Raw genomic sequence first — 21,529 nt, forward strand, 5'->3', positions numbered from 1 at the left:
AGAGCTTTGATAACTTTTTCATTATAGTCTAGAACGTTCACTTGTACACAAGTAAAACGAAAAATATTTATCTTATTTAATGCGGTAGTAAAATACTACGCCCCCAATTTTTTTAAAATAAGTTTTGTATTTCTGAAAAGTAAGAAAAAAAACTCATTTATCTACTACTCCATCCTGCTTGTTATAAGATATTTTATAATTTAATATTCATCACTTAATTTTATCAAATATTTTAACAGTAAAACAGTAATTTTAAAAATTAATAATAATGAAAATTAATTAAGTACATTAGCATTTTTGTATAATTTAATTAAATCTAACTAATGTGTCGTATCAACAAAAGGAACAAACAGATAAATGAAATGACAGGGTAATTTAAAATTTTGTGCCGGAATTTGAGTGGTAGACACCGAATTGCATAGCTTGAATCCAATCCGCTGGGAAGAAGAAAAGAATGGCTTCAGCTGCGCTTCAATTCTGGTATTTGACAGCTCCTATTTCCCACCGTTACCCCCATCAGTTGGCTTCCCTAACCTCACTGAAATTCGCAACTCCTGTTTCTGCCACCAATACCATTTATCTTCCCAAACCTCTCACTGTGCGTTTTGCTCTTACTGAATCCGACTCGCCCAAATCCATTCAACCTGACCCTCAAACTCTTCTCCAAGAAATTGCTGTAACTCATTCATACCCCATCCTTCCAATTTAACGTTCTCTTCTGCCTGCGTTTAAATTTTCAACTTTCCAAATATTCCTTTCTCAATGTAAATTCGTGATTCAAGAGTTCGTGTGCGTTTTCGTTGCAGGGCAATTTAGATCTTCCTCCTGATTACTTTGCACAGTTTCCCCGTGATCTTCGATTAGACGTAAGTGCCATGAAATTCTTTGCTTTGCCCATGTCGGCATTATCATGCAATCGTTTCCATTATCAATCCATAGTGATATAAAGATGCCCCTTTCCTCTGGAATCATGTTTTTGTTTCAAATTTTGTGAAGCTAAACGACGCCGCGTTCGACCTTTCAAACGGACCTGTTTTAGACGAGGTTGGTACTCATTACTGGCTACAATTTGCGACCCCAATTCTGATTCCAATTAAGATTGAGTGTTACAATATGAAATGCTAATGGTTGTTGACCTTGTCATTTAGCTTTCTATTCATAACAGTCAATATACTCGTGGTTGTTATCTTGAAGCACTTCATTTGATGCTCTAATCCATTGATTACCTCCAAAAGATGTCTCTACTTTGTGTTACGTGTGTCTGGTGTATTCCCCATTCCCAAATATAATGGTTATATTTGTTTAATGGGAATAAATATACTTTCTCAGTGTGGCCAAGAGTTGGGAGAGACTTTGCTAAACCTCTCTCGAGCGTGGGAACTTGCTGAGACAGCAACATCTCACTCTTTAGTTAAAAAGATTCCTTTAATTGAGGCCAAGTTGACAGGTTCTGCCAAATCAGGTAAACCCATGAGAACGTAATCAATGAGGTTCTGCCAAACCCATGAGAACTTAGCTTGAAGATGTCTTTGTTCTTTTTGCTGATTAGCACTTGGAAAGCGTTTGATATCTGCTGGAAGAAGGTTTCAATCAATGGGACAGTATGGCCAAGGTGAGCCACAAAAGGTATTATACTCTATTCCCTTTGTGCCCGTGGATCTCTCTGGCCTTCGTCATTTTGATGTAATGAGAAAATGATTGAATTTCTTTGGGAAATAACTAGCTGGTATCTGTTCAGAATGAATGGTTGTGCTCTTTTCGTGTTTGTTGGCTATATATGGGGTCATTTACCCTCCATATGATATAATTTAACTTCTTTTTAAAGTTATTTTCTCTCACTAAAACCATATATTGTGTCGAAACACATTTAGGATATCACCAAAGAGGAACTGCGGAAGGGAACCATAAAGTACTTCACTTTAATAAGCTCTTAGGGGTTGTATGTACTTCATAGCTTGAAGTGTGATTACTTAGGTAGCATTTGACATAGCCGATTTCGGACTTTCCTTTTAGAAGAAGTCACGACACACAATGTTCTAGAAAAGCTCTTAAAAACAAAAGTAACTTTAATTGAAGCTAATTGAGAAGCTTATACTTTTTGAGAAGAGAAGACCAAAAAAGCTTGGCCAAACATGACCTAATTTCAGGGCATCAATGAAACACATGGGGTAGGAGTCTAATTAGATTTTTGTTTTTTCACAAATATGGCTCAACTATTATACATAGAAATCTATGTCAACAAAGTTAAAGTATTGATTTTTATCTCAATAATACTGATATATTGCAATGTTATCATAGATTGCAAAGGCAATGATTGCAGCTGGTAGAGCTCTATGTGCTAGTTCAATGTCAGAAGTGACAGTTGAAGAACCGAAAGAGGAGACTAGGGTGCTGAAAGTCTGTAATTATTCTGTCTATGGCACGTTTTATGCAATAAGAAACTATAACTATGAAAAATTAGTAACCTGATTGCCAATTGCAGTTTGGAGAGTTGCAGGTCGAAATAACACCAGATAAGGCCAATATCGGGGCTGTAATTGGATTTGTGTTTGGGTAGGTTTTCCAATTTCAACTAGAGTTTTATAAGAGAAAGGATAGAGACGGGGAAAACTTAGTTATTGTTTATATTTGAAACATAGGATTCTTTCGTGGGAAATTGCTCAGGGAATTCAAAACATTCCTGACAGTTCTTTGGAGTATGCAAACGACAATGCTTTGCTGCTTGCTAAGGTGAAATAACTTCTCACTCGCATCACTTCAACTTGTTTCTGTTAACTACTGGCATCTGATTATCAAAATCTATAAATATTCGGCTGCAGTCTTTAAAGGGAGCATTGCTTGCTCTTTTCTATTTCTCAACGTTCTTGTCTGCATTTACCTCGGGGGGACTTGTTCTACTTGGGTTACAGCTCAAATCAAAGAAAGGTTGAGCTTTAGGTGCGCCTTCCCTCGTTTTGCTTGTAAATGGTGTATATGCACGGTCTAAGTTTATTAGTAATTGTAGTATATATTCATAGTAAAGTACCAAACTCATCACATGGTTGGAAAACAATGCACATAGTAGCAATACTTTTGTTCAACTTGAATATGGAATGATATGTACACTTCACGACTTCTGCCTTTTATTCTCGGTAAGAAAACAGAGTACCATTTATTACATTGTCATATTTTTTGTTTTTCTCACTAAAATACTTTTTGTTGAGGAGGTTTATGAACTTGTCCTTTTGTGTGTCACGAGTCGATCTGGTAATAAGAAACCATTTTATCTCTAGCCAGAGCATGTTGTGAGAGTTCAATGAAACAGTCCTGAATTGTAGTATGTTTTTTTATTAATCACTTGGGTGTTTCTTCCTGCACCTCGTCAAAGTTCTTCCTGCACTCCCATCAAATATGTAAAATGGTCAAAATGTTCCATCTAAGATCTCATTCCAGAAAGTTTTTTCTGGAATACATTCCAGAAATATTATTTTTGGAAAACACAGCTCGAAATATATTATACATATTCTGAAAATCTTATCCCGAAAATTCTTTCCAGAAATTTTGGGAAACTTTTTCGGGAATATATTTATAAATTCTGAAAAGGGGTGCCTGGGAAGATTCAAAAAATGCTAATCCAGAAGTTATTTTAAAAAGAGATAAAATCGTCTTTTCAGATATTGATGGGGTGCAGGAAGAATTTTGATGGGGTGTAGGAAGAAACACCGTAATCACTTTGGTTCGTTACCAACCAAGGCCCATTAATTCAATTGATAAATATTCTGGTGTACTGCACTGTATGTCATGTATATGAATATGGAACAATAATTATGTTATGCGGACAGAACTGCTTCTCCGACATTGTATGGTGTAAATTGTAATGTACTAATGTCTATATTAATGAAAGTTATCGATGTTTAAAAAAAGTGAATGAATAAATAAGTCAAAGCAGAGCAGGTAATGCTTGGAATCATATATGCGACCTGTAGGAAAATTGTTGGGTCATCAATGATAAATTAATTGTTTGAAACAATGTTGTCGATTTCCACCCTCCATTTATCTTGCTAAGAAAGGAGAATTACTTTGGTTATGGTGGTGCATCAAATATCTTGCTAGGAATAGAGAATTACTTTTGGTTATGGTAATATATCAATTAGTGATATCATAATATATAATTGGGATGTAAAGGTAGTTTTTTTTAGGTTGAATTAGATCTAAATTTAATCAATAATATGATATCTGATCCAAGTGAGATTCATTGGAGTTATTAGGAAGGAAAATGTTACTTTGAATCTTTCCACCTCCTCCTATGGGCACCTTTTCGTATGGGCACACATGTAAAAAAATTATTTCTGCTTTTATTTTTAGTAGTTGTAATCTGAAATAATTCAGTGTTGAGTTTAACAGTTATAAATTATAACAATTCAGTGTTAAATTGTTATTAGAACTCTGTTATGAAACCCTTGTAGACACCATCGAATCACCTCCAAACTGATATTAGATTATCAATTTTGTAAGATTAAATTACTTTATTATTGATTTTTATAAGGTTAAATTAATTGATTCAATTTGGACTCACTTCCACACACCATTCATCATTCTCTGTAAGCATTAGGTCAGCGATTTGGACCTTACTGCATTCTCTATAAGCATTAGGTGAAGGGTATTTGAGAAGTTACTTCTGACAATTGAATAATTAAAAAATTTGGTGACGAGTGCGAATTTCAGTCGTCAATGAATGAACAGTCACTCATGCTCTTTGACATGGCCAACTTGATTTATTTAAAATCGCATATACTTGTCTCCAAAAATAAAACCAGTATTTGAAGTTGAGTGAGAAATTGATCTGGAACACGCATCTGATTTAAAGATTCGTGTTTAAAGTACTGAAAGATTCGTATTGTGGTAGTAATTTGGATTTGTATATTGCCTTAAGTCCACACTCTTACATGCGTATGTGATTTGTTTTTTAGTTGGAGGAGTACATTGGACCTTCAAAAACCCATAAAATAACATACATTACACATCAAAATATAAATTCAGCCAATCATTCATGCTCGTATCTTCTTCGGCTAATAATCACAATTAATCTACCTAATACAACTTTCCTTCACGATTTTTATCTTTTGGGATAATATGCGATTTAAAAAATAAATTAATTATGCTAACATTATTTTAACAAAAATACGCCCATTTTTTTTTTAAAAAAAAAACACTCGGAACATAATTATAGATGTTTTGTTTTGTCTTACTCCATGTATCTTTCAAAGATTTATTTAGTTTAACTTTCATTTTTGCATGTATGAGTCTAATGTATCTAATCATTATACTAACTATCACGTTATTTATAAATTGATATATCACTGTTTTGAACATATGTTCTTAGTGTTCTTTAATAAACCACTTTTATTTTTTATTTTCTTAATATTCTTAAAACACTGATAAACCATAATGTGATAATGTAGATTCAAGGATTTTCACATATACAATTAACAAAAAATAATAATTATAATAATAATAATAATAAATAATAATTAAACTAGTTCTGATTTGAGCCGTTATTTTTTAATTGATGTATATATATCCTCTTCTTCTAGTTTGCCATTTGTTCCTTTCATCTTTTCCTTCTTTTTATTTATTTTTCCTTTAATTTGTTTCCTATTCTATACCGAGTGTGAAAAATATATTACTATTATGTTAGAGTGACAAGTCAAAGGGTTATCACATTTTTTTACCCTAAGAGAAAGAGGATTGTAGTTAGTAAAGATGTAGTATTTGAAGAAGAAAAAAAGATGTTGGGAACAAAATTATAAAAAAACAAATACAAACATAATTTGTTTGTTTGCGGTGATGATGGTTTATATAGTGATGAAAGTTAGAGAGAACATAAAAGTGAGAGTAAGGTGATGGTTTAGAAGAAGACGTAATGGTGGTGAGAATAATGTGAGGGGTAGTAATGTTAGGAATGAACATAATGCAAGGGTATTGATGATAAAAATGAAGTAGAGAAGTTTGGATGTAAATGCAATTGAAAGAAGGATGATGATACCAACTTGGATAGAAGGATTTGCAAGTGATACAGGTTGAGTGAAGAAGAAGCAAATGCCTACATAGTATACCATATTATGAGTGATGGTCCAATTTTATATATTGAAGTTGTGAAACATGACAAATGAAAGAAAGTTGTGGAGAATTGATATGACCAAATTTTACAAGAAGTTGACCATAAGTCCAAATGACTATTCAAGGCTAGGTCAAACATCTCAGGCCAAGACACAGAGCTTCACCATCCATCAGAAGATCCTCAGGAGAAGAACAACCGGGCTTGAGCCAGAGTACCAATTATTTTTCCTTCTAGTCTTTTTAAGATAAGTTTAATTTGTAATAAACTGAGCTCACATTGGCCCAATTAGAAGAAGAATAAGCTAGCTTAGGCTTCTAGAAACCGATCACCCATGTGTCACCCATGTTCTCACCTTTGACCTAGATTCTAGAAGACTCCTCATGTGCTACATTTGACCTAGTTTCTAGAAGCTTGTAGTCATTTACGCTCCTATCCTTCCTCTTTTCCTCTCCAAGGCACTCACTCATATTTATAAATAGGATGTCTCTCCTCTTGTAAATCACATTGAATTTTGACGTAAAGAAACTCTGTTTGAGTGAGTCTAGGGTGTTCCTATATTTTCTCTGAGTCGTTTCTTGGCAGAGATAGTTGCAAGTGGCGACTCCATCCTCACTCATCTTGGAGCTTCCTCCCCCAAGTGGCATGATCCCTCTTCATTTCTCTCCACTCCTTAAGCTTCCTCTACTCCTTACTTTTTTCTCTTCAATTCTACCATTACTCTTTTTTTCCTTTGTTCATTATCTCTTTAATTGTTCCGCCATTTTATCTTCCTTTTCAATTCGGTTTCTTCATTCCTCTGTCTTGCTTTATTTTTTGCAATCATCACACTAGTGCAAAAAAGGAATTTTACACCGGTCCTACCACCGGTGTAGATGTGGGTGTTGTAAAATGTCAATTACATATTACATCGATTAAGCAACCGATGTTATATGTAGCCCCATATTACACGGTTACTCGAGCCAACTAGTGTAATATGGGGGATTAATATGTGCACTGTGTAAGACACATATTACACTGGTTGGCTCGAATAACCATGTAATATGGGCTAGTTTTGAAACTGGTTGAGGCCACATATTACACCGGTTAAGGTCATAACCGGTGTAATATGTGCCTCTAGAGCACATTATAGCCTCATATTACATCGGTTATGGTCATAATCGGTGTAAAATGTGCCAGTTTTTTTTTATGAATTTAATAAAATGCACTTTTACCATAATTTATAAACCTGTAAATATAATAAAACCAAAATACCAGCCAAATTGATTTATATAGAGAGAGAAATATAAAGACATTTTATTGAAACTAATCAAAATTGTATAATTTACATCTAATGAAAATGTACATATGTTAGAAAGATACAAATCATTGCATGTTTTGATTCCTAAGTTGTAGAAAGTACTTGGCCCATTCCTGACGGATTTGTTCAAGACTTTGTGTGCTTAGTGGCTCGAAATCTTCAAAAAGCTGAGAAATGTAAGAGTCTATTAGTCTTCATACTAACAAATATGCATAATGAGAAGTTAGAGCAATTAAAATCACATAATACCTGCTCCCAAGAGTCTATAATCCTCACACGTGCCATGGTCTACATCCAATGCATAACATAATAACCACATTCAAAGTTCCCTTGTTGCTTATTGTACTATTATGAAATATAAGTAACAATTGATTTAATTGAACTAAAAAAGTAAAACTTAATAGCTTTATTGAAGAAGTGAATATATACTTTAGGATAAATCCAACATAGATTTTGTGATGATGAAGTGGATCTACCCCGTAAGACACTGCATACATTAATTGCACTAAAATGAGAAAAATCACTAGTAATTCAGAATAAATTACAATAACATACCTTTGTACTACATCTTCATATCTTGACTTGGCTTCTTATGCAGTGAACAAAATCAGATAACATTGTTGTTTATGGGGCAAATAAGCATCAATTGCTAGTGAGACCTAGTATAAAACATTTCATTAGTCATTTTTATAATTATGTAAACTTTAAATGTAACAAGTTTTAATTACCCATTTATAAAAGGAGAAAAATAAATCTATTTTCTTGATATTTGAATTCATCTTTGAATGTAAGTCTGAAAATCAAGTATTTTATTCCTAGACTTCTGTATGGATTGGGGCTCGAGGAAACCATAAGTATCAAAATTTTCCATGTTCATAATTATCTGATTTATATACCTACATTCTTAATATAAATATGAGTGGCATGATTTATGAAACATCATTCAATTAAATAGCATGTAATTATTAAGGGTACTTACATTATCCATAGTTGAATAACTGCGATGCTCAACAATTGATTACCCTGGATGATTTCAAAGACATCTTGCATGGTTATGTACAGTGGTATACCACCATTATCAACCCCAAATAATGTGGCATCCCAAGGAATCACACGAGAATCTTGAAACATTTGATGTGAAACCCTAACTAACTCTTGGATTGTGTCCACATATGGTTGGACTTGTGGTTGGACTTGAGGGCTTAAAGGACCACCAATTGTTGCATTTTGTCTCATAGCAAAGTCTTGTAAAACATAATAACAAATATAAATTATAAATATAAAAACCACTCTAACACTAATAGCGCTTAATGAAATATACCTGATAATTTTTTGAAATGGTCTTTATCAGATTTGTAGGCCATGCAATAAATGTTCCAAGTGCCTCTCCCACTGTATTAACCCCTAATGTGGGCACTGGAATTACAACAAATGCATCCTTAACTTTTTCAACCACCACTCTAGATAAATCACTCTGCATGGGCAAGGTGTGGATGGTTGAACCTCCTAGATACATTCTGCAAATGGCCACTACACGAGGATGATTTCCATCAACAAATAACTTGCACTGGTAGAAGGATTCAGTGTCATCATCTTCATAGTCCTCCACATCACAACTACCTTTGGTGATAGCTCGACCATGAACATAAATTACATCCACTGGTTCAGCTGGATTATATCGTTGCTCAAATTCAACTCTTAACTCTTGAGTAACTTGTTCTTTTATGCTCTTAGTCATTTGTCCAATCAGTCTCTCTTTCAATTGTGTAGTTAATTGATCCATCATCTGTTGACTGACATTTGCAAAAAAGCTAGGTCGAGAAACTGATTCAAAATATTGTCTAACACCAAAACCAGTCGTACGAACACGCCCAGGATGTTCTTCAGTCCCAATGGCCACGATCAATATGTCATCTCGACCTTTGGGAACAAAACTTCCCTGTGAGCTTTGCTCCACTAGCTCATCCTATAAAAACATAATACAATGTGTTAATATAATAATATGTAATGATAAGTTTGTAACACTAAAAGTATGACATGTAATTATGAACTTACAATACGTTGAGAAATCTCTAATGATTTTGTAGATGTCATGTGACCCAATGTAAGAAGTTTTCCTCCCATGTTTTAGTTGATGGTAACTTGTGTTCTCTTCACATATCGGGCAAGCACTATCTCCTTTAACACGAAAATCACTCAAATTCCTATATGCTCGAAAATCGTTAATGGTTCAAAATAACAATGCCCGCAAATTGAAATTGACCTTCTCATATGCATCAAATACTTCAACTCCTTAATCCCATAAAAATTTCAAGTCTTCGATCAATGAACTTAAGTAAAAATCTGTCATTTCCAGGTTGTCTTAGCCTTGATATCATCATAGACACATTATATATTTTCTCTTCATACACAACCAATACGACAAATTATAAATAATGACTAAAACTGGCTACTAACTATGTTTGCTACTTAAATTACTGTAAGGATTCATACCATTTGTTGCAAGACCAAGTCTAAGATTTCTTGGATCATTCCCAAACTCAAGAAACAAAGAATCAATTTTCTTCCATTGCGGTGAATCGGCAGCATGTTGTAACAATCCATCAGATTTTTTTTTTCCATTTGCATGCCACCTGAGGTTTTTTACATCACTAATGATGCAATCCTAGCTTGCATTGCTATGAGTCTTTTGTTTTGTATTTTATGGTGCGGAATTTGGAGGGATTAGGTGGCTAAAATGAGTGAAAGAAACTATGAAGTATTGGTGTATGGAGAATGATGATGAAGCTTAAGAGAGGTTAGGCCAACTCCTAAGAAAATCCAAGCAAAACACTAATAGAAGTGCAAACTTGAGAGTGAGAATTTAAAGACCAATGAGCTAGCAACTAGGGCAACTTTTCATTATCAATTCAAATCTTATTTACAAGGGGGCTAACACTTGTGTTTATAGTGCTCATGAGCAGCCAATGTGCACGCTTTAACCCTAAAAACTCTTCAGATGGTCTAGAGTTGCATTGGGTCCAAGGAGGCCCAATTGTAACTCTGGCTAGACTCTTTATTTTTCTATTTACACCCTACTCTAATTGGCCTAAAACATGGCCCAAGATAATGGCTAAAATACAAGCCAAAAATAAAGCCTATACTACTTTGTACAAATTTATAAGACTAGGAAACTTGGAAGAAAAGTTAAAAATTAATTCTCCATAAAAATAGAGTTTTCTAAACTCCTTCTTCTTCATCTTTCATTCTTTTAGCCATGAACCTAGTTAAAGGCCCAATATGTGTCCTTCCGGATGATTAAATCGCGAATTGGCAAACAAATGATTAAATCGCGAATTGGAAGATACCATAATGCTTTTGCAGGGGACCTTTTTCACATAATCTTCCTCACTCTCATCATCCTTCATTTTTTATCGTGATACCCCGCATCTTGAACACTTGTGCAATGATTCAAACTCTTTTCTATACAATATGCAAACATTAAAACATGCATGTATTTTCTCGTACTCCATACCCATTGGACACAATATCTTCTTCGCCTCATACGGGTGAGCAATGAATTATCTTTTGGAAGCATTTCATGCAACAATTCGAGCAACTTAGTGAAAATTTTATTGATCCACCCATTTCTTTCCTTAATATTAAATAATTTTAATACTGCTGACAAACATGTGAAACTTGAACAACCGGTATAAAGAGGTGTTTCAGAATCATCTTTCAATGAATCACACATGTGTGCTTGTTGGAAACTATCTTGTCCAATATCACGAATCATGTCCTCCATGCGATCTTCAAAATGTATATTACAAGATTGACTGTCAGATAGAGGTGTTACGTCTCCAAACTCCCCCTACCATATCCACTCTATATAATTCTTCAAGAAACCATCACAAGGAAAATGTTCTCTTACAACCTAATTTCCAATCGTCTTCCATTCACACAATTAACACATGGATAAAAGTATCTTCCATTTACAACTTTTAAATTCCGTTGAGCAAATTGTAGAAATTTTTCGACGCCATTTTCATACACAGCACTGATACGACTCCATTTGTCCAACTCCGATCCATGACTATGTAATAGAAAAACTAATCTATCAATATCAAATAATTTTTAGTTGATGTAAACACAAACAAATTGCCAAGGGTCGATCACCCCCGGACCCAATACCAAAGTCTGCAACTTATAAAAATTAAAATAAAACTATATTACAAACATAATACATTATAAAACACATTACAAATTGTCGAGGGTCCATCACCTCGGACCTAATACCAAGACGTTCAACATAATACAGTATTTCAAATACAAATAAAACTAATCACTATTGAAGATAGGCTTTGATGTCTCCAAATTCATGAAGATTGGTTGAAGGCTTTGTTGTTGCTTGTGTGTGTGGGTTTTAGGTAGTTTGAATTTGTAATCCACTCACAGAATTGATCCAAGGTTATTTGATTTTTAATCCTTTTGAAAAGGATGTGTTTTCAAAGAGAAGTGGAAAATCAACGTGTTGAATTGTGGTTTCAACCGGTTGTTTTATACTAAGAGGTTTTTGAAAAGAATTTGCAACTGTTTGAATTTGGTTGACTTTGCTGTCAAACCAATTCAATCGGTTGTTTCGAAAAGTCAACCGATTATTTTTTTAATTTTCTTAACAAAATTTTATTAAGTTAGTTCATTCCGTTTTAATTGATTTAAAATTGATTTGCCTCTTGCATTAAATGTTTTTAACAACTGATTGGAGTATATATAATCTGTTTTACGCTTCTGGTTGTTATTGATTCACAATATTGCTTTCAAATCATGTTTTACGAAGATTTCTTAAGGCTTTGGATTCTTTCTAAAAGTGGAATAGGATTGCACTGTATTTTTTTCTTTTCAATATGTGATTGTATCAGGTGTGATCATTCTTTTTCTCTTAATAATTGTATTTCTATAATAATTGTTGGTGTGCAGATTCAGAGGGTGTTTTGAATTTTATGTTGTGATTGCCAAAGGTGGTGTGTGTTCTTGAAGGGTTCAAGATCACCCATTTGGTGTGTGTTGTAATCAAGGTGTTTTTATTGCATAATGGAATACTCAGAGGTTTTATGGGAACTGTATATAGCTCTTGGCTAAGAGTGAACCAATATAAATTTACTGTGTGAATCTCTCTATCCCTTATCTCTTTAAATATGTTTTTGCTTGAAGTTTATAACCGTTGCTATAAACAAACGATTGTTTTGAAAAAACAACTGGTTGATTTTTTTATGTTTCTATGAAAATTGTTTTTAAATTCAACTAAACAGATTTCTAATTAATTGATTCTCTTTGGCCTTCATTGTACCTTAAAAATTTGAAAATTTATTTTATAAACAATTCACCCCCCTCTTGTTTAAGGCCTACAATTCTAACAATTGGCATCAAGAGCTAGGTTCTTGAAAGTCATTCAAGTTTTGATCCTAATTTTTTTTTCCATGGCTAATAAACTACCCTTTGGGAATGGTGCATCTATTAACAGACCACCTTTATTTTGTGGTGTGAATTACTAGTTTTGGAAGGTAAGGATGAAGATCTTTGTAGAATCAATTGATAAAGGAATTTGGGATGCAATTCAAAATGGTCCTTTTATTTCTATGCTTGAAAATGATAAAGTGGTTTCTGAAAAACCTTGGTCCCAATGGACAGAGCATGAAAGCAAAAAGGCTCAATATAATTGTATTGCAAAGAATATTATTATATCTGCCTTAACCTCTGATGATTTTTTTCAGGGTATCACAATGTGAATCCACAAAGGAAATGTGGGATACTCTAGAAGTCCCTCATGAAGGAACAAATGACGTGAAGAGAGCAAGGAAATATGCTCTTATCCAAGAATATGAGATTTTTAGGATGCAAAAAGAAGAGACAATTGCTAAAGTACAAAAGAGGTTTACCCATATTTTCAACCACCTCATGAGTCCTTAAAAGATGTTTGAAAAAGAGGAACTGATGGAAGAGGCCCCAACACCAACCCTTTGAGAGGCCACCAAAATGCTACCTTGAGGCAACCACTAGAGTCATAGTCAAATAGGGGTCAATAGGACACATTTTACATGTCATAGACTCTAGTGTGTCATAGTTTTTCTTATTTTTCTAGTCAAAGTAGCATAGTTTAAATATTTTTGTAAATGTGTTGAAACATGCAAAGTGGTACCTAAAATGCTAACCTAAGTTTAATTAGAGTTTCCTACTCCTAATTAAACTTAGGTCCAACCCACCATTAGCCTAAGTGGAGCATAAGGTTCTAGAACTCCTAGCACATGGAAGAATTCTAGAACCTACCTCACATGTGCTGAATTTTGGAAGCCACCATCCCATGTGCCATGTGCTCCATGTGCTTCCATGTGCTCACACTTGCATGTAATTTGGCTAGCATTTCATTTGTATTTGGCTCTTCAAATTCCAGCCCTCCAATCCTATATAAGGAGGTGCTTGACTCTCATTTTGGTAAGATTGAATAGAGTATTGTTATGCTGCCAAATTTGTGTCATACACTACTCTTTGCCTAGCATCTTGGTTTTAATCTTCACTTCATCACCTTCAAAGACGCTGGCCGAACCTCCCCAATTCCCCACTCTCATGCACCTTCAAGGCACACATACTTCCTAGGAAGGCCTTGCTTCATCTCCTCCACTAAGCTTTCGCAAGTTCATCACCAAAACGCAAAGAAGAGCTCATAGGAATGCCATCATTTGGTATCATGATCTATGGTTCTTCAAAGATGAGTATCTCTTTGTATTTTTCTTTTTGAGTTCTTCTTTCTCCAATTTGTTCATCTTTATTCCAAGTTGTCTTGCTGTTTTTGTGTTTTAATATGATTTGAATGCTTGTTTATTCATTTCAATCGGTGGGTTTTGTTCAAAATTGTGCTTGAACATCTATTTTCAATTTTGTGTAGGATTCTTGATATCTTTGTGTTGCTGTTTTTATTTTTAGGTATTTGAGTCTTGCTTGAAATTTCATTTGGGTCATATGATGTTCTTGAGTCTTTTCATTTTATGCATCCATAAGTTTTGTCTAAGTCATGTGTTTCCATATTTGTCAACAAATCCTAGTAGTACTCTTCTTGATTTAATTGTTTCTTGTTTTTTGTTTGAATGCTTGATCTGAAATCTATATTGTTTTGATCCTTTGGTGCATTTTTCTTTTAGTTTGAGTTCATATTTGTGTGTTAGATCCACACAAATTCCATTACACTAATTCCATTGTGTTTTTGTTGGTATATCATTCTGTTTTTGTTTCCAGATTTCAGAATCCCCTGTTTTCACAAATCTATTTTGGCTATTTTGCTTTATGAAAATCAAATACATCATAAGATAATTCTGAGCCTCTGGATTTCACTAGATTGAGGTGTTAGAAAAATAACAAAAAAAGAATCAGTTAAAAAAAAGAAACAGAAAAAAAAGATAAACCTTACAAAAAAAGTGTGCAATCTTGACGTTACATCTGGCGCTTTTGAGCACTGATTTTAAAAAGATTATTAAAATTAATTGGTGCATGCGTTTGGAGTGAAACCAACGCCAAAAATTTGTTAAGATCTTGATTTGTTTGAGTATCAATTTTCAGAAGCAAATATCAAAGAGCCAGCTCAGCATAAATCTGTAAAAGTCACGCATTCTAGACCACAACATTTTTGTTTCAGTGGTGTTGTTTTTGGTTTTTAAATAAAATCTAGTGCTATTCCATAGGTTCCTTTTTGTGTGCCATCCATTTCTTTGAGTGCCTTTTTATTTGCTTGTCTAATTTCATTTGAACTCTTTCTAAGTTGTGTCACATTTAATTTCATTTGTGTGGTACTGTTTTTTTCAAATTAATTTGTTTCTTGCTTTATTTCTTTTACCTCTAAGCTTGGTGGTGGATTAAATATCAATTGGTACTTGTTGAGTGGGAATTGACTTGAGGGGAGTCTAGTTTTTCTTAATAGGTGCTGGATTGAAGAATTTAATTACCTAATCCCAAGAGGATCAAAAGCAAGGGGCAGAAACAAACACATACTAAATACACCACACACTCTTGGAAGGCTCAACAAAGAAGAAACAACAAAGGGAGTGCAATTAGAAAAACAATAAAGGGAGTGCCATTTAATTTCTTCGCAATTTAACTCTTGTTAATTACTTGTTAATCACGCAATTAGACAGTGAGTGTGTCTTCAAGGGCTCCAAGTGTCCAAGAAGCCTCACCTAGGGCCGACTAGCTTAAACTTTCAAGCTTAGCATTTGTTAATTGCTTTAATTACGCCAATTGCTTTTGTTTAACTTCGCTTAATTGCTTTTGTTTAGTTTTGTTTTAAGCTTTGATAATTTTGCTTGGGTTGTTAGATAGCTTGCATTGTTTCTTGCATTAAAAATTTGATTTCTTCATCCTCATTGTGTTTTAAGTGATTTACCAAGAGAAAGATTTGTGTGAAGATCTTGAGGGTTAGTTTTTGGCTAAGGCAAGACTTGGTATTTAAGTAGTCCATTGTGACTCACCTCTCTTACCTGGAAAACTACGTTCATTAACTTTCCTCATCTTTCTTAAAGTAAAATATTTCTATACACAAAGCTTTAGTCATGTCTTCTCACTCCTCAAAATCTCTTAAAAGTGATGTGAAATCCTTGAAATCTCTTTTAAAACAACTTTCCAAGGATATTCAATCAATTTCATCTAAACAATTGGAGAATGAGACCAAAACTAATGAATTGACTAAAGCAAAGGATGAGAAGTCTCAAATTTCAAAAAAATTACATTCTCATGCATATAGCTCTCAAGTTTATGATTCTTTTGGGGAAGAAAGTCTTAGGATTAATGAATATCATCAACCATCCCCTAGGAGAGCTAGAAAAGAGAGACAAGAAAACCTAAAGGAGGTTAAGGTAGAGCTACCTCATTTCAATGGGAAAGAAGATGTAGAAACATATCTATATTGGGAGATGAGGGTAGAGCAATTGTTTGCTTGCAACCATGTGAGTGAAGAAAAGAAAGTACCCTTAGCTACCTTAAGTTTTCAAGGTGATGTTATGTATTGGTGGAATGCCCTAAAAAGAGAGAGACATCTCCACAAAGACCCTCCCATTACATAATGGAATGACCTTAGGGGAGCCTTGAGATGTCGCCATATTCCCTCACTTTACAATAGGAAGTTGATGGACAAGCTCCAAAGACTTCATCAAAGAAATATGAGTGTAGAAGAATATTGGCAAAAGATGATGTCATATATTAAGAGGGCAAGGATTAATGAAGAAAGCCATACCACCATATCTAGGTTTTTAAGTGGTCTCAAACTTGAGATAGGAAACAAAGTTGAACTTTTATCTTATAGATATTTAAATGACTTGATTCAACTTAGCATTAAAGTTGAAAAACAAATTTTGAGAAAACAATCAAGTCAAAAACAAAGTTCATACTCTGTATCTTATGACAAGGATGAGTTCCAAAGAGGGGAAGAACATATAAAAGAAATATCTCTAAAACTTTCCCAAAACCTAGCCGAGCATATCTCACACACTCAAGCTAGAGAAATTCAATGTTTTACATACCTTGGTAATGATCAATTAGCATCTCAATGTTCCAATGAAAGATCTATGATCTTAAGGGACAAAGATGAGAATAGTAGCCAAGAAAAAGAAGCTAGTGAGAGTGATGAAAATGTAAAAATGGAAAATCAAGAGAAAACCCTTTGGAAAGCAAAAGGCGTGGGAGAAGAGTGTTCCTTCCCACAAGGTCATTCAACAAGAAGGAAAAGTTGAAAATACCTTTGAAAAAATGCTTCTTATTGAACAACCTAGCCTTACCTTTTGTAAAGGAACACTTGCAAGCCTAGTAAAAAAACAAGAATCCTTAAAAGAGGCTTGCATAGATAAAAATGTAGTAGATTATTTTTCATATGTGCTAAGATCTCACCAAGTGAAGGTCAAGTTATCTATAGGCATTTACAAAGACAATTTTTTATGTGAGGTAGTGCCTAAAGAAACTTGTCATGTCTTATTGAGACAACCATTGCAAAGAATTAAAATTTTCATGAACAAAGGTTGTATCAACGAGACTACCTTCACACATAAAAGAGAAATTCTTCATAAAGGAGAACTCATGGGCCAAATTAGAGTTGATAAAACTCTAGAGCTTTTAAAAGGAAAACTCTTGTCACCCATGAGAAAAGATGTTCAAATGCATTACCCTAGATACATTCCTTGCTTTAAAAATACATCTAAGGCGATGTCTCATGAACTCTATACTCCTTTACCTTTTGCAAATGATCAATGGGAAGATATAAAACTAGATTTTATATTAGAGCTTCCTTGGACCATAAAAGGTATTGATTCCATTTTTGTGGATAAGCTCTTCTCTAGAGAAGTAATGATCTAAGCATAGTATTGAAAAGAGCTCCAAACTTTGAAAAGCATTTTTTGAGGATACTTTTAGAAAAACTTGGAACTAAGTTATACTCTTCAAATTCTTATCATCCTCAAAAGAATGGTCAAACTGAAATTGAAAATATAGCTCTTTCTACTATACCTAGAGTAATCATGAAGTGCACACACAACTCTAGAGATGAACATGCATACAATAGAGTAGTCCACAAGACTACTAATATTTCTACATTTGAAATTGTATGTGGACTTAATTCTCTTTCTCCTTTTAAGTTGTTACCATTTCCTAAAGGATTTGTGCCTAAGGAAAAAGTAACAAAGATTGAAAATTTTAAAATGAGGATTAGAGAACAGATACAACGATCAAAAGAGAAATATTGTAAAAAGTTGCCAAAAGCAAAAGAAAAACAAAAATGGCAACTTCATAAAATTGATTTATATATAACTACTTCAACTAACTCATTTGCTTTATTTGATAATTCCCCTAGATGGAAGTTTGATCCGGGAGGACAAGCATAGTTGAAGAAGCAAGAGGCTGCTATCCGAGATCAACATTGTGGATCTGAGGATAGATTTTCTCAAGAAGAAGGAGATGATGCACACCATCCAGCCATATACATCCATCTCCCTAGCCATGAAGAAGAAGAAGAAACAATGGATTTGAGGACAAATCCTTTTCAAAAGGGAGGGGATGATGGAAGAGGCCCCAGCATCAACCCTTTGAGAGGCCACCAAAATGCTACCTTGAGGCAACCACTAGAGTCATAGTCAAATAGGGGTCAAGAGGACACATTTTACATGTCATAGACTCTAGTGTGTCATAGTTTTTCTTATTTTTCTAGTCAAAGTAGCATAGTTTAAATATTTTTGTAAATGTGTTGAAACATGCAAAGTGGTACCTAAAATGCTAACCTAAGTTTAATTAGAGTTTCCTACTCCTAATTAAACTTAGGTCCAGCCCACAATTATCCTAAGTGGAGCATAAGGTTCTAGAACTCCTAACACATGGAAGAATTCTAGAACCTACCTCACATGTGCTGAATTTTGGAAGCCACCATCCCATATGCTCCCATGTGCCATGTGCTCACACTTGCATGTAATTTGGCTAGCATTTCATTTGTATTTGGCTCTTCAAATTCCAACCCTCCAATCCTATATAAGGAAGTGCTTGGCTCTCATTTTGGTAAGATTGAATAGAGTATTGTTATGTTGCCAAATTTGTGCCATACACTACTCTTTGCCTAGCATCTAGGTTTTAATCTTCACTTCATCACCTTCAAAGGGGCTGGCCGAACCTCCCCAATTCCCCACTCTCATGCACCTTCAAGGCACCCATACTTCCTAGGAAGGCCTTGCTTCATCTCCTCCACTAAGCTTTCGCAAGTTCATCACCAAAACGCAAAGAAGAGCTCATAGGAATGCCATCAGGAACTCAACATCAAAATCCTCAAGTGTCTAGACAGATCTTGGAAGCCCAAGCTCACTGCCATTTCTGAATCTAAAGATTTAACATCAATGACAACAACTTCACTGTTTGGGAAGCTTAGAGAACATGAATTGGAGATGAGTAGGTTGAATGTTCAAGAAAATGAGGATAAACATGTGAGGAGCATTGCCCTGAAGACCGCTGGACATAAAAACTATCAAGACTCAAGTGATGATAGTGAAGGAGAAACCCTTAACTTGCTTTCCAGAAAATTCAGCAAATTCCTGAAGAAAAACAACAACAAGAATCAATCCTTCAACAGATATAATAGCAAGAAACTTAATGATTTTAATTCTAACAAATATATTTGCTTTGAATGTGGTGAACAATGACATATTAAAGCTGATTGCCCCAACAATGAGAATAAAGAAAGAGGAGCAAGCAAGAAATGTGAAAAGAAAGGCAAAGCTAAGAAAGCCTACATTGTTTGGCAAGATAATGAAGTTTCTTCCTCTAGCTCATCTTCAGGAGATGAAGAAGCAAATCTTTGCTTGATGGTAAAAGAAGAAACTGATGTAAGTAGTGTAAGTTCCAGCACTTCAATTAATTTTGAAAACTACAACCAACTTCTTAATGCTTTTAAAGAAACTCATGAAAAAGCTAATAGGCTAACACTTTCAAATAACCGGTTGAAAGGCTTGAATAATTGGCTGGAAAATAGAGTCAAAGCATTGGAAGAAGAGTTGAATAACTTGAAATTTTTTTTTGAAAATCTAAAACTGATTTACAAAAACTCTTATTGAAAATGTGACTCAAATGTTTGTGAAAATTGTGAATCTCTTGAAAAGAAGGTTCATTATCTTGTGAAAACTGTGGACATGCTTTCTAAAGCCAAATCTAACTTTGAAACTGTCATTTCTTCTAAAAAATGTGTCTTTGGTAAAGCTGGTTTGAGTTTTAATCCACAAAGCAAGAAAAGTGGTGTTCCAAAGCCTTTTTCAACCTTCTTTGAAAAACAACCGATTGAAAAGTCAAAACAACCAGTTGTTTCATGCTTCTATTGTATGAAAAAGGGCCACTGTGTCAGATTCTGCAGAGTTAGTAAATTTCATGTTCCCAAAGGTATTCTAAAATGGGTTCCTAAGAATTCTAAGGATTCTAATGATCCAATTAATGCTAATGGACCCAACTTTGTAAAGAGACCAAATCTTGCTACTTGATCTTCCTTTTTTTGCAGGTACTCTTAGAGACCAAGAATCAATGGATTAAAGAATCAAGTCACAAAGGGAAAGATCAGAATTGGATTCTGGAGTACAGTTCTTAATTGCACACAGTTTCTTGGTTTCAAGTGAAATATTTGACTCATGTTCTATGGCTTTTTGATTGAAAACATTCTCAAAAGCTTTGAACTCATTTCTTTAATTTTGAGAACTTAGTACTGTTTAGTTGAATAAACTCTTTCATTAATCTTCATACAAAAATATGTGTGTTTAGCATTCTGTATTTTCATCTCTGTCAAAGCTTTTGGTTTAAGAAAAATCCAAATTGCTATCACAGAAAAACAATTGATTGTTTTCACGAAACAACCAATTGTTTTACCTCTTGCAGTTTTGTATTAATGTTGTTTTAAATCTCTGTGCATTGGTACAATTGTTTTCTTTCTTTCAAAATTGTTATGTGTCAAAATTGCACTTATTATAGCTTTGAATACAATCTGTTTAGAAGATATTTTGGTCATAAATGGAATATATTCCATAATTTCTTAGAAAATTAAGGGATTTTATGGTTAGTCAAATCTGCATGTGCTGTCATTGGGCAATCTGTTTGGGGGGCTGACGTATGACAGTATTCTCTCTGAACAGATTCTTTTTCCTCTTGAAAACAACCCACTAAATGTCAAGATTGTTGATTGCCTTTACTGCATATATACATGTGTTTGTTTAGTTGTTTTTATTCACACAAACAACTCATTGTTCTTTCTACTTGTTGCATTCTTCATCTGTTGGGCTCTTTCTCTCTTTTCTGGAATTTCATTCTTGCTCCATGGAATCAACATCACCTTCCTTTAAAAGGATGAAGACCTGAAAAGTAAAAAGGGTTGAACGTCTAAAAGGCTGGTTTGCTGAAGAATATGAGAAAATTGAAAAGTACCACATGAAACTAGTAGGAAGGCAATTAACAATCCAAAGCTCATCATTATCCCTATGTTGTTCTTATTTCTAAGTTTTTACATTATTTTGAAGTTGATCTTGAAGAGGAGCAAACTGAAGTGGTCAAGACATCACACGAAATCAACAATGGCTCTCTAAGCAAGATGGGTGGTGGAAGGATTGGTG

At 34.2% G+C, this 21,529-nt stretch overlaps 1 protein-coding gene across 1 annotated transcript; it reads left to right on the plus strand.

The window, feature by feature from the left end:
* Positions 1-372: 372 nt before the first annotated feature.
* On the plus strand, positions 373-3,112 carry LOC137816884 (uncharacterized). The gene is made up of 9 exons (XM_068620046.1): positions 373-676; positions 807-866; positions 997-1,044; positions 1,330-1,462; positions 1,550-1,626; positions 2,299-2,397; positions 2,483-2,553; positions 2,640-2,730; positions 2,820-3,112. The coding sequence occupies exons 1-9, from the start codon at positions 455-457 to the stop codon at positions 2,928-2,930; spliced, it is 912 nt and encodes a 303-aa protein (XP_068476147.1). The 5' UTR covers positions 373-454; the 3' UTR covers positions 2,931-3,112.
* Positions 3,113-21,529: the final 18,417 nt, after the last annotated feature.

Source organism: Phaseolus vulgaris, unplaced genomic scaffold, assembly GCF_000499845.2.
Source record: "Phaseolus vulgaris cultivar G19833 unplaced genomic scaffold, P. vulgaris v2.0 scaffold_12, whole genome shotgun sequence".
Lineage (NCBI taxonomy): Eukaryota > Viridiplantae > Streptophyta > Magnoliopsida > Fabales > Fabaceae > Phaseolus > Phaseolus vulgaris.